This window comes from Melospiza melodia, chromosome 22, assembly GCF_035770615.1.
Source record: "Melospiza melodia melodia isolate bMelMel2 chromosome 22, bMelMel2.pri, whole genome shotgun sequence".
Classification (NCBI taxonomy): Eukaryota; Metazoa; Chordata; class Aves; order Passeriformes; family Passerellidae; genus Melospiza; species Melospiza melodia.
Genome location: NC_086215.1, coordinates 9,097,240 through 9,110,825, shown reverse-complemented (window position 1 = coordinate 9,110,825; position 13,586 = coordinate 9,097,240). Strand labels below are relative to the sequence as shown.

General features: G+C 45.9%; 1 protein-coding gene across 2 annotated transcripts; it reads right to left on the bottom strand.

Annotated features, from left to right (window-relative positions):
- Positions 1 to 348: 348 nt before the first annotated feature.
- POMT1 (protein O-mannosyltransferase 1) lies at positions 349 to 13,403 on the bottom strand. 2 transcript variants are annotated; one of them, XM_063174477.1, is made up of 21 exons: positions 13,360 to 13,403; positions 12,613 to 12,736; positions 11,878 to 12,021; positions 11,132 to 11,238; positions 10,457 to 10,507; positions 9,969 to 10,115; positions 8,607 to 8,718; positions 8,072 to 8,137; positions 7,868 to 7,961; positions 7,295 to 7,450; positions 6,618 to 6,748; positions 6,298 to 6,393; positions 4,876 to 4,968; positions 3,796 to 3,892; positions 3,615 to 3,707; positions 3,003 to 3,123; positions 2,675 to 2,772; positions 2,045 to 2,158; positions 1,435 to 1,561; positions 1,177 to 1,354; positions 349 to 961 (listed from the first exon to the last, which is right to left on the bottom strand). In XM_063174477.1, the coding sequence occupies exons 3-21, from the start codon at positions 11,997 to 11,999 to the stop codon at positions 787 to 789; spliced, it is 2,178 nt and encodes a 725-aa protein (XP_063030547.1). In that variant the 5' UTR covers positions 12,000 to 12,021; positions 12,613 to 12,736; positions 13,360 to 13,403; the 3' UTR covers positions 349 to 786. The 2 variants fall into 2 exon arrangements, with proteins under 2 accessions (XP_063030547.1, XP_063030548.1); XM_063174478.1 differs by lacking the exon at positions 13,360 to 13,403 and adding an exon at positions 13,031 to 13,182.
- Positions 13,404 to 13,586: the final 183 nt, after the last annotated feature.

Below are 13,586 nucleotides of genomic sequence, written 5' to 3'. Positions count from 1 at the left end.
CCTGAAGCCTTCTTTAGCTGTAACAGCAAATTTTTAATGTCTTTTTATTTTGCTTATCTTCTTAAAAGTGATGCCTATGTCAGATGATTATAAATAGATAATAGTAACAAGTCATTATTCTATGCAGAACGAACTATTTATAAATGTAGCTTAATGCTGTGTTTACATAAATAGAAATGATAGCAGAGCATTGGAAGTTGGGGGCAAATAATGCATTGTTGAGGAGTGGAGTCATGGAATGATGCTGTAAGTCTGCAGGGCCAGTTACTGATTGTTAAAGATGAACAGCTTTAGAGAGGGAAAACCCAGGTTTCAGGCACAACAAAGAAAACAGAAAAAAGTGTCAGATGTGTTGGAAAGAGTCCATTTATAGTAAGCATATAATGGGATTGCAGACCACAGTGATAGAAAACACATGGAATGGCCCTAAGTGCAATGTAGTGCCAGAAGGAAGAAACCACCACAGTATTTCCAGGAAAGAGAAGAAATTCTTGCAGCTCTGCCCAGCAAAGGAGCTGGGATGCTGTTGACTGAAGGCAGCAACCTTCACACCCTGAGGGGCAGTGAGGGGTGAATGTAAGAAGGGCAGAAACTGGCAACTGTGCTCAGAACAGCTGTATTACTGCTGAGCCCCTTTCTGTAACAGCATTCCTTTATTTCCTCCTGTAATCATTAGATCAGGACTACTACCAAATACCTGAAGCGACTGTTAAGATTTCCATGATACTAACAATAAATTCTTGGCTTTGCACAAGTGTTTCCCTTGCTGCAGCCAGGCTGGAGTGGTCACTGCTTTCTGATCAGGATGTTCCAGGTGTCCTTCCAGCGCAGGGCCCTGAGCTCCGCGGGCGCCAGCGCGGGCTGCCCGTAGGTCAGGGGGCTGAAGGTGCAGTACACAAAGTACACCCAGGAGAACCAGGCCACAACCAGGGCACTGAACATGCTCTTGAGCAGCACAGATCTGGGATCAGACAGGGAAAGAGCACTCAGGTTACATCAAGGCTGGCCAAACACTTCATCCAAAAGATCTGTGCCTAGCTTCCCTAAAGGCAAATGACAGAGTTTGGCCACTGCTGGAAAAATCACTGCTGGAAAATCACTGCTTTCCCTGCAGCAGCCCTGGAGAAAGAGCTGTGCCAGTCCTGTTCAAGAGAACTATTCTGCTGAGCCAAATACCTGCAGAGGTGATCACTGAGATGCTGCAGTACCACAGGAATCAGGAGAATCTGGAATGTGACAGCAGGCAGGTAGTGGTACAGGAAAAGTGTTTTCTCCATCAGGAAGAAAGGCAGGTAATTTACAGCCCAGCCTCCACCACAGATGCCTCCTGCTGCCATCCAGAGCTGCCAGGCATCTGCAGGAGACAGGAGATGGCACCTGAGAGCAGAGCAAGGCACAAGGCTCCACCTGGACACACACAGAGTGCAGCCAGACCTTCAGGGATGTCGTAGATCCTCCTCCTCCGCCGCAGCAAGTACCACAGGGACAGACACAGGTACAGCAGAGCAGCAGCATTAGCTGAAGCCCAGGTGGCAACATTCCCAAGGAGGTGGATCTGGGCCTGCAGGATACATGAGGGTCTATGCCAGAAGCAGGAACATGCTGTGGTTCTTTTAGGTAAGTTTAAATATTACCTACACAAACTTGCTAAATTAAGCTCCAGAACGAGCCTGCCTAGTAACCTGGAACAAAGCTGGTTGATAAACTTTGCTGCTTTAGGACTCTTGTGTAATGGAAAGCATTTAAAGGATGCTATTGGAGATGAACTCATCTTCTAAATGAAATTCAATAATGGAAACTATTAAACTGCAATTTACCTTTAAAAAAAAGGCACAAGCAAACATGATTTAATTAAAAGCAACTACTGTCAAAGCTGTATCTCATGCTAAAACAAATAACACACCCCTCATGGAAAATATATTAATACAGGGAAAGTCCTTGGCTCTGAGCTGCAGCCCTGCTCTGACTCCTGCTCCTGGGGCTCACATCTGAGCTGTTCTGCTTTCTCAAAAGCTTCACAGCTACTTCTGCCTCTTGTACTTACCCCCGAAGAGGGGTGGAGCCAGTAGGCAATATTGGTGTCCATGGTGATCCAGTCCAGGGCAGAGGAACTGTACTTATGTTCTGTGTCTTCATTTTTTAATGTCAGTATTTTCCACTAGAGAAAAAAAAAAAGGTAAGCAGAAGGATTCAGCATTGGAACAACAGGTGGGACAGCAGGCATGGGTGAACAGCTCCAGATGTAAGATGCTAAGTTCCTAAGCTGGGAGTGGAGAAATATTTTACATATTTCATACGGATACTGATCAATACAATTTTAAAATTTTGTTATTAAATAATGCACTTTCCTTAATGGATTTCTACAAATATAGTAAGGGGCATCAACACTACTCACTGCACTTACCACATATTACAGTTCAGTTTCAGGCAGCTTCTGGGTGCCCAACCAATTTTCCTCCCCCTTTTCTGTTACACAATCACTTGGGTATTTATTACTGGACAGCCCAGGTCTTTAATGCCCTTATAAGTGCATTCAGAAACATTTTTTTACAGTGATGAAGCCAAACTATCAGCAAGGATTAAACAATGAATTCTCAGGCTCAGAGTCTGCAGAAATGCCGAGGTTCCTGCTCTGCAGCAGAAGGAAAAATGAAGGGGATAACAAGACACTCACCTGCAATTCTGTGAATTTTGCCATGAAACTGAGGTTTTTACTGATGTCCATCTGTGTGGGGGAGTGAAGTTCCACTTCCCTCTCTTTTTGCTCTTGGCCTGGAAGAAAACAGCAAAGCTCAGAAATAACCACATAACAGGCAGAAAGGGGAGAGAGCACACAGGCTCCTCACTCTCCCAGGAGCCCTTCTCCAATACATCACCCAACTGCAACAGCACCTGAAGGGACTTTGTAAGGATTCTGACACCATGGTAGAACAAACACACACAGTACCACCTTCCCACCACCATGAAGTGAAACCTGCTGCAGGAACATGGCTGAGACATACTTTTGCCATATCTGTGCTCTTCCACATTCCACAGCATGCTCTGGTGGTAGCCTTTGGACAGCTTCTCTCCCACCACCTCCAGCTGCCGGTATCCCCACTCAGGCAGAGATGCTCCACTGAGCTAAAAGAGAAGGACAACAGTGAACTTGTAAACTGAAAGTTCTACCAATCTGAACTGCAGCATGGAAGAAATTCTGCTTGAGCACTGGATGACAGCAAGGGACTGCTAGAAAATATGGTCACCATAAAAAAAAAATCTCAATAAATGCTACAGCCATAAAATCAGTGATTCTGGCAAACTTTGTGAAGAAAAAGATCCTTAATTATTCCAGCTGCTCTCACAGGCACATAGACACAGCATCAGTTTATAAGAAGCTGAGTGTAGAGTGGTCACAGCCTCTGGAGAAGCAGGACACCTTTGATAAGAGAGGGATGGAGTACCAGTGTGACAACCCAAAACATGCTCTTTTGTCACACTGAGCAATTATTTCCTTTTTAATTTACTTACTTGGTTATTCGTTATAGTGGTGTAGCCATTTTGGAGCAGAGTTTTTGAGAGTACAAGAACTGCATGAAGCAAAAGCTACAGGCAAATGAACATAACTCACTTGCCTTTAGCACTGCAGAGGTGTTCACGTGAACAAACCTCACTTCTGACAGAATTGTCTTCCACACGTCCGTGTCAGACTCACGATTTACAATTTCCTACAACAGAAAGATGATTTTGATCCACGTTGTCTCAGCTGTTTCTGCTGGAGCATGATCAGCTCCTCCCCTCCCTCTGACCACTCACCACTCTCCAGAGGTTCTGTGCTGGCATGGAGATGTTATAATCAATATAGCAGGAAACTTCTTGGGAGTGAGGGCTAAGAGGAGCAGCAACATCATGCCTAGAAGACAAATAAAGGAAGGTCCTCTATTACCATTTCCTAAATACATATAAAAAGCAAACCCATATGGAATTGGCTTAGACTGGATTCAGTAATAAAGCAAAAAGTAACTCATTTATTGGGATAGCACTGTTTACTCTGAGAGAGAGCATTCCCCACAAGCAAGAGCTGCCAGGAACAGGCTCAGAGGAAGCCAATGCAGATGCCTGTGATGCCAGGCTGAAGAACAAGCACTGATTGTGACAAACAGAGACGCTGTTCACTGGGGTTTCCAATAATGAACAAATTAGATTTGGAAGGGACATAGCAAAAACCCAAGCTCAGAACAACCCCCTTCCTAATCTGAGTGATATTCAAGTACACACAGATGCCCTTTGGGAAGCACTCAGGAGGCAACTTCATACTGCAGGCTTTCAAAACAGGAAGGAATCTGGCAAACAGCCACAGCACACCAGGTTCTCCAGCACATCCTGCTAACACATCCTTCAGGTAGGAGCATGCCATCAAAGTCAGTGCACTTGGATTTGGGTTAAGTCACACAAAATGCTGAATTCCTGCACCTGTCCAGAGTGGGGGCAATGAAAGGGTGAGGATGAAGACTGATAGAGGGGACTCTATTTAGGAATTTGCAGAACTACCATGAAATGTGAACAACTATGAACTCCTCTAAAGGCCACTAGTAGGGAAGAACAGAAGCAGTAAGCAACTATTAAGAAGTTTGTGATTAGGATCAAATCCCACTGCCAAGTCAATCAGAAAAAATAAATAAGCACACAGCATCCTTGCTCTGGGCCACGGGGATGGCATATGGCACTAACCACACGAGGTCCCTCCAAGGCACACTGGTGTAAAAATCCACAAATAACAGGCAGTTTGTGGCATATCTGAATGCAAGGTCACCGAGTGGTTATTCTGAGAGCCAAGCCAGCAGAATGAGGCAGCAGGCTTGGCAGGGCAGAGCAGAGCAGGAGGAAAGGACTCACGTGTTGAGGTAGCGAGTTGTGATGCCATGGACCAGCTGCACGATGTGCCCGTGCCTGACGGGCCGGGGGGGGTTACTCACCACCAGCTGCTGCCTGGGGAGAGACACCCAACAGCAAATGGTTAAACTGGAAATGGTTCAATTACAAACATCTTTATATAGACCACAACCTTGTCATGACCAAGTTGTTAGGTCAAGAAGCTGCAGGTGTGGACAGAAATTTGGGTAAGAAAATGAGAAATTAAAGCAATATATAGGTTGTACCAGAATGGAAGCAAAGCTTATCAAGGGAAAGGTGAGTTAAGGGCAGAATGAGTCAGAGGATCAGTAATGGGATACTGACACTCCAGGCATTAGGTCAGTGCTCTGAATCCAGGTCAGTCAGGAGTGAATTAAGGTTGTTACTGTCACACAGCTGTTTGGTGGCTCGTGTGAATCACTGAGTGCTTCACTGAGTCTGATGGGTGCTGCACGACAGCAGATGTCACTTTGGCAGAATTATAGGAGACATCAATGGCTTTAACACCATATAAACTCTCACCTGGCCTCTGGACAGGGCCATGGCAAGGGGGAACTGCAATTCACTGAACTGCTGCCTATATTTTACTGTTCCATAGAAGAACTTCACATCCTCCAATGCTCATAGGAGTCCTCTGAGTTTGAAGAATTTTAATATATTTGGGGTCTGTGGTTCTGTTAGAGTCCCTACTTGAAAGGTTTGCACCACGGACAAACTTTCCCAACGTGGATATGACTTTTAATGGCACACAGTCCTTCTGATAGGACTCTTTCTACAGTTCGTAGAACAACATAACAAACCTACAAAGCAACTTTTTGATCAGTATGGAATTATGTCACTCAAAGGCTTTTACTGACAAAACAAGGACAGAGAGTCCTGCTCTGCACTGACAGTGACAATGGCAAAACTCTTCAGCACAAACCAGGCCCCAGGTACACGCACCACTTGGAATCCTTCCTACGTGGCAGATCTCACAGCTCATTCCACACTTCTAACACAAAGAACTACTCATTTTTCAAAAGTGTTTTCTACTCTTTTCTGAGACTTATTCAAGTTTGATAAAACTCATCAAGACACTCTAACACCATGGCTCACACTTCAAAAAGCAGAGCTTCCCTTTCATGCAAAACACCTGAAGAATCTCCAGTGGACTTGTGAGTCTTTCAAGTCCCAATTGTGCACAGCACAGCCCATGTTCTGGCAGGAGCAGTTCAAACAGGATTTTAGAGTCCTCAGTAATGTTTTTACTACATTGAGAAGGATTGTGCAAAGAGCTGCAATCACTTGCTCAGATCACACCAGGCTTCTGCACCCATAAGCAGAGAAGAGTTATGTCCAATCCAATCCAAGCCCTGGTTGGGTTTTGAAGCATATAGGTTGAATTTAAATCTCTTGCATACTCACATTCCAGGATCTTTGACAATCCACCAGTTGTTGACATCCTTGAAGGGATAGCAGGTCACCTGCTGCTGATGGGAACTCCCTCTGCCATTCTCATACCTGCACAGGGAGTAACAAAACCCCCCAGAGGTGTAAAGGCACAGCTCTGTGCTCACCAGTGCCAGCAGCACAAACCAGCACCACATCACTGATCACCCCCTACAGAGCACAGGGACTCTGAAGGATCAGTGAAAACACTGCCAGCACCCAAACTGCTACAGTTGGACTGGCAGGTGGAGAAGCAGAGCTGACCCTCCCCACAGAGACCCAGGCAGACTCCTCACCTGATGGGGTAAGTGTTGGTGTGGGAGTGGAGCCAGCACTGCATGGGCTTGCCCAGCACGTTCCTCAGGGTGATCTGGGAGCCATAGGCCACCTCTAAGGGCTGACCCTGGGTGATTCGAGCCAGCCCTCCCTGAGAAGGGCAAGGACAGGGGAAGTACAAAGGAGAAGAAAAAACCAGAGGCTGTTTAAATTCCATTGAGTCACATCCCAGTTCAACACAGAAGTATCTTCACACAGTGTCTTCTCATTTGGTTTTATCTACTAAAATCAAGTCTTGCAGCACCATACTCAATAGATATTAAATACACCGACACCTAAAAATCCACAAGGTCTCAGGAAATATCCCAAAGCCACGTTCTAAAAGACATACTCCTATAGTATGTCACCATGTGAGAGTCCAGTACTGTATCTACTTCTGTGGAGTTTCCTGCAGGAAGGGACAAACCTTCAGCAGAAGAGTGAATCTATTTTTCTTGCTTCACTGGGAAAAGGTTTTCATCTGTTATTAGGATTTCAGTCATTATTGCTTCACCTTAAAGCAGTACTACAGCAGCAAAATAGTTAAATGACATAAAAGGGGCAAAATCTGCAGGATCAAAGGAACAGGATTAAACAAATAGTGAACATTCTCCCCTCTTGTCTCTAATAAATCAGTTCAAGACCACATTTCCTTTACCTCTAAGCTGGCTTGGAAAGCACTTGTCATGATCTGGTCGTGAGGCCCAGAGCGATAGAGCAAAGCCAAGTGAACGTAGAAGAAGGAGAGGTAGAGCCCCATGGGGATGATGATGAGGGCCAGACCCCGGGCCAGAAAATGGCACAGCAAGGAAACCTGGAAAAACAGAGAAAGCTCACTTCTTTCATGCTCTAGATATAAAAAATTCCAGAGCACTTAACTTTATTTGTTTGTCTTTTCTAAGTTTTCCCCACTGCTCTCATTCAGCTGTGACTTTGTGGACAAGGATCTGAAGTGGAGCTGGCAGGAGTGTGTGAGACAAGTGCATGTTCTGAGTCACACATCACCAAGACATGGAAAACAGCAGAAAAGACACTCACACACACATATTTTTGTTAAACTTAATTCCATCTTCCCCAGCAACTGAGCTGGGAGCTGTGCTATGACAGGAGGGTTTCCAGACAAGGAATTTTAGACAAAAGCCAGCTACAGACTGCACTGTTATCTGTGGGCTTCAAAGGCTTCTGCAATGAAAAGTGACAAATAATATATTTTGCATGCTGTGCTACATACATTTGACAAGTTCTGGTCTCCTATGATGTGCCAGAAGTGGAGTCCTGCAGTGGCCAAGAGCAGCATATAGGTAAACAGGCCCATATATTTCACTCTGAAAGTGCATAAAAATGAACATGGTTAAAAAACCACACAATTACCTAAATATTCTAACATTCTCTTCAACAGCAGGCATTAAAGTCCAGGTAAGACACCATCACTTACCCAACTGCACAAGAACAGGCTACTCCAGTCAGCAGGAGCCAAAACCACCAGCTTCCAGAGAAGGAACTTAAAAGATAAATGTATTAAATCACTTGCTAGGCTCAATTTAACATTAATTTTACTTTATTAAGGATTAGTTCATCCTCTGCAAGGATCAGAGAACAAAAGAGACAAATATCTCTAAATTCAGTGCCTGTAAACACTCACAAAGGAGAATTAAGTGACCTGTTATCATTAGTGTTTCTGTGCACACAAGGAAACCTTCCAGTAAAAAGTCTGGGTAGGCAAAGAAATGCTCCCAAGAGATTTTATTTCTATTTTAAAATTAAAAAAGACAACCCTGCAAGCAGTAAAAGCAGTCCTTAACACTGCTCAATAGAAAAATTCTGGGGCAGCCATATGAGAGGGTGAAGCATTGGATTTTACAGACAGGTGAAGTGAGTTTCAGAATGATTAAGAGGCATAGAAAAACACAGTTTGTGCCAAAAAATGTCACCATGACAATATCTCCATGTGGGAGACAATCCAGCTTTACCTGTGCTTTTGCAAATTGTAGAACTTCAGGTAGGACAAAACTGCAAGCAGGATAAAAAAAATCAATATTGATTCCAGAAGCATGAACCTTGATTGAGTGATCAGAGAGTTTTCTGTTGGAAAAGGGAGACAGAAACAAAAATAGATAAACTTGTCTACAGGCAAGTGCCACCTCAGACAATCACACTGTTATTCAACAAAAGGACCTTCCTTTTTAGGGACAGACAGCTCCTGCTGGCTGTAATGGGCAAGTGCTGGGTTTAGAGGGACAAAAACTTTCCAGCAGGAGCAAATTACATGGACATAACTGCTTCCAAGACAAAGAGGTGGGCAAGCAGTGAAGTTATCAGGAGGCTGATAAAGCTGCTGCACTTCCTACAAAGCAAAGAAAATCAGTGCTGGGAAATGCAGAGGTGCTGCTCAAAGCAGAGAGTCCAGGCAGCAAGCACAGCAAGCAATGAGCACCACAACAGATCTGCAGGAAGGGGAGCTGCAATGAGGCAGAATCAGAGAAGCTGGTGGGTAGGAGAGGTTTCTCTTATCAGCTAAAGAGCTGCTGAGAGGCTTTTTCCCTTTGAGGCAGCTGCCAGCAGCCCCTCAGAGAAAACAAAACCAGCTAGTTGTACACACCAGAACAGTGTCAAACCACAGTGCTAAGGACACAGGCTGGTTTGCTGCAGTTTGGATTTGAAGAAATCTGATGAGCTCTGACTCTAAGTTGAGTTGTCCTGCTGTTAAATGCCAGAATGTTGTAACTCACCCTGTAAACCTCTGAGGAAGGGAGTTCAGGCCCCCTTGAATACAAGAAATGTGGTTTCCTGTGAGGCTGCTAAGGCTGCCTGCTTTGGTTAATATTGAAAATAACTTTTATAAAGCCCAGAAGGGCAGCCTGCTGCAGGGCTGTGAGGATGGAGGAGACCAGGGAGGCTCAGCACAGACTGGCACAGGCCAGGGCTGATCTGTTGCTCATATTTCCTGGGGAGGTGCTACTCCACCCTATTACTTTGGTTTTTTAAAATTTTCTAAGTTTTCTTATGTTGACATTCTTGTAGTGAACTTTCTCACACACTTTTTGTAAATAACTCATTGTTTTGCATTCCTTTATGGAAGAGGAAAGAGTTGATAGACTGTTAGTTTGACCAGTGTCATTGGAGAGGTGTCACTGTCACCCTCCAATCCGCTGTCACTTTTAGAAAACTATACATGTTAGAGTCAGAAAATAAACTTCTCTTTTTTCTTCACCTTGAGAACAGCAGTGTGAGCTTGTGTTCTTTTGTGTCCTATAGTGACATAACCCTAAACATTCCTAAGGGGAAAAGGAACTCTTCTCCCCATGTATGAAGAACATGTTGAACAATCTCACCTAAGAGAATCAGAAGAGCAGCTCCAAGTGCAGCAGAGTGGGAGAAATGCAGTTCAGCCAAAATCTGGTAGGCCAAAGGCACACAGAGAGCACCAGCCAGGGCTGGCAGGAGTCGCAGGGACCACACAGGAACATTGATGCTGTACTCTGAAACACAACACAGCAACCAGTGATCCACCAGGCTGGAGACACAATGCAGAGAGGACAGACCAACACAGAATTTCTTGATTGTTAGAGAAATCTAACTCCTATTTGCACTGATTTGTCCATCTTGTATTGCTTAAATGTTTTAGCTGATTTAGAAAGCCTGTGCTATGAGTTCACAGTGCTTTTAACTTGTGCTAGAGACCTGCAGAAGACTTGTTTAAAAAGACAAGTGAAGGTGGTGGGAAAGTGTTATTTCCACTAGACAAGCAAAAGGAATCTGTCAGTTGCTGAAATTCTGCTTCTTTTCTCTAAAGAATGACACAGTTAAAAACAACTCTCACCAGCTCCAATTCTGTTCCATAGGAAGTTTCCATCAAATCCTCCTAAGTAACCTACAACACAAACAAGAGAATTTCCAGCCTCAAAGCACATATAAAACCTGGTGCTAAATTGGGAACCATTTCCCAAACACACAGCTTCTCCTTGCATGAAGGCCCTCTTTCCCAAAAGGGTCCTCTTTGATACTGTTCTGTCTGCAGCAATACTTGAGAATGTGCAGAGGCACAAAGACTATAAATTGGGAACAAGGGATTCTCAGTGACAAAGTCAGATGTATATTTAATCCCATACAGACACTTTGATGTTGTACAGAAAGGAACTGAGGCTATTTCTTGCACTAGCAGTTCTCATCTTACTTTTCTCTTTATCCAAAGGATTGGATTCTGGTCACTGTACAAAGGATTGGATAAAGAGAGGTGATGGAAAAAATCCAAGAGAGAGGATTGGATAAAGTGAGGTGATGGATACATGGCTTCATCATCCCTCCTTTATTCATGCAACAGCCCCCTAACAATCCTAAATAAAGGAAAACTCAATTCTCTCTGCATCAGGCTCTCATTTGCTTTGTGCTTTCTCCTCAAAGTGGATTTAATGATTCATTTCTATCATTTCTAACCAGCACCTCTCTCTTCCACAGCAACAAGCAACAGGCACTCCCCAGTCCCAGGAGATCCTACCTCCCAAGGCCAGCAGCATGTGGCCAAAGGGTGGGCCACTGTCATCCACAAAGAAGATCCTCTTCATGTAGAGGGAAACAAACTGGCCGTAATAAACTTCATCAAAACTGAAACACCAGAGGCAGAAAAGTGTCAAATCTAACAGCAATGACCCTGCAGGGATACTCAGAAAGCAAACATCAGTTTGTTGGTAGAGAGCTAAGAATGCAAGGAAGCACTGAGGCTTTCCTCAGGGATTTTAATTAGGGAAAGATTATCACTGTATTGGCATTGTTCAGCCTGGAAAGGAGAAGGCCTAATTGTGGCTTTGTGGTGCCTGAAGGGAGCCTACAGGAAAGATGGGCTGAGACTGTAAGAGCCTGGATGGCAGCACAAGCAGGAATGGCTTCACCCTGACAGAGAGTGGGTTGAGATGAATTTTAGGAAAGAATTCTTCCCTGTGAGGGTGGGCAGGCCCTGGCACAGGGTGCCCAGAGAAGTTGTGGCTGCCCCTGGATCCCCTGGAAGTGCCCAAGGCCAGGCTGGAGCACCTGGGATAGCGGAAGGTGTCCCTGTCCACGGCAGGGGGCAGAATAAGATGAGCTTTAAGATCCCTTCCAACCCAAACCAGTCTGGGATTTTGTGTTTCTATGATTTACAGAGGCTGACATCAGTCAGGCTGTGCTCTTCTGCTCCTGCATTCTTGCTCACAAATGTCTGAAAAACAAGTCTGTGTCATTCAGGAATAAAAGAAACTCATTACTCACACCACAGCCCGTGGATAGCAAAGCCCCCAGAGACGACTCATCAATCCCATCACAGTCAGTGCCACAAGGCTCACGTTGATCTTTGCAGTGACCACAACTGGCTCCTTCAGAAATCCCAGCATCCTGTCAGAGGTTTGTCTGTACCTTGGAGAGCAGAAGAGAACAGCAGTCACCTTTTGGCTCACAGAAAGCATCAAGCCTGATTTCTGCTACAGGCAGCTCATGGTAATTAAATTCCCAAAATTCTCTTGCTTTTTATGTTTTTGTGTTTCTATTCTACCTACAGGACTAGCTGTAAAAATAAAGTTACTGAACTGACACACTTTTCATCTGCCCTGCTTCTGCCTGCAGTAGTAAGCTAGAAACCTTGTTTATTCTTACACTGGTTCTGCAGAAACACAGCAGCTTCATTCTCCAGCCTGTATTCTGCTTTGAGCAAAGCAAACCTCACAGCCCAAATTCTGATGCTACTATGGACAACCCATGTGCTCAGGCACCAGATGACCGCACTAACTGAGCTATTTAGAGCCCAGGTAGCTTAAAAAAAAAAAAAAAATTACTTCCTTACAAATGGAGGTATTTCTTTGGGATTGGGGAAGGGAGGAGCAAATCCCCCAAACGCCCTCTGCATGGTTACTGGTGCTGTTACTGGAGCACAGGTACAGGTGCTGTTTAAGCAGAAGTGCTAAAAGCCAGGTCAGACAATAGCAGAGAATCCGTGCCGTGCCTCCTCACCTCAACACAACGGAAAGTTACCAGAACAAATCCATCAGCGAGGCTTTGATCAGGGGAGAACAAAGCGAGATGTGAGCACATCACCAGCATCCAGAGCCGTGCCACTGGCCTGGTTTCTCTGTGCCTACAGAACACAAGCGCTGCGTGGAGCTGAGGTTTGCAGGAACCAGGGCAGAGCTGTGCCCCCACCCGGGCTCTGTCACCCCCTCGCACGCCCTGCGAGCCCGGGAGCCCCTGATGGAGGCCCTGCGGTACAGCGGGGCCCAGGGCAGGTGAGCAGCACTCAAACCTCCGCACCCCTCATGAGGGGGCAGCAGGGCAAGCGCCCCCACCCCGCCCTGTGCCCCCTTTAGGCTCTCGGGTGGCATCTCTGACCCTTCAGGTGGCCCTCAGAGAGACACCGAGCCCCACCACCCACCCTGGATCCAGCCCCCGATCCTCTCTTAGGCGTTTTTGGGGGGCAGAGGAGCACCAACCCCAGCCCCGCCAGGGCCTCGCCCACTCCCCTCAGCTCTACGGGAGTGAAGGGAGCGAGTGACCAGCGGGACCGGGAGCACGGCCAGAACCAGCACTAGGGCCGGAATTAGGATCGGGACTAGGACTGGGATCGTGAGCAGGATCAGGATTAAGACCGGGACCAAGCCCAGAACCGGGATCGGGATCAGAACCGGGACCCCCGGCCCCACACGGCCCCACACGGCGCCGGGGGCGTGGCCTTCCCTCGCGCCGCGCTCCACCCGCCCCTACCTGCCGTTACCGGATGTGACGTCAGACGCACGCATCCGCACGGGGGCGGAACCAGGAAGTGCTGCCATGGCAACGCCGCATGTGGGAGCAGGCCCGGCCTCCCAGACATGGCGGCTGTGAGGGACCCGCCAGCATCACGGTCATAATCGGGTTGCTTTTTTTTTTTCCTTTTTTTTTTTTTTTTTTTTTTGTTATTGTTCTTTTTCAAAATTTTTTTTTGGGGTGGG

Coding starts and splice junctions, on each gene's coding strand:
- POMT1 (XM_063174477.1), bottom strand. CDS start 11,999: ATGCTGGGATTTCTGAAGGAGCCAGTTGTGGTCACTGCAAAGATCAAC. Junction 7,451..7,867: donor GAGACCAGAACTTGTCAAAT/GTATGTAGCACA, acceptor CTGTTTTTCCAG/GTTTCCTTGCTGTGCCATTT. Junction 4,969..6,297: donor ATTGTCAAAGATCCTGGAAT/GTGAGTATGCAA, acceptor GTCTCTCCCCAG/GCAGCAGCTGGTGGTGAGTA.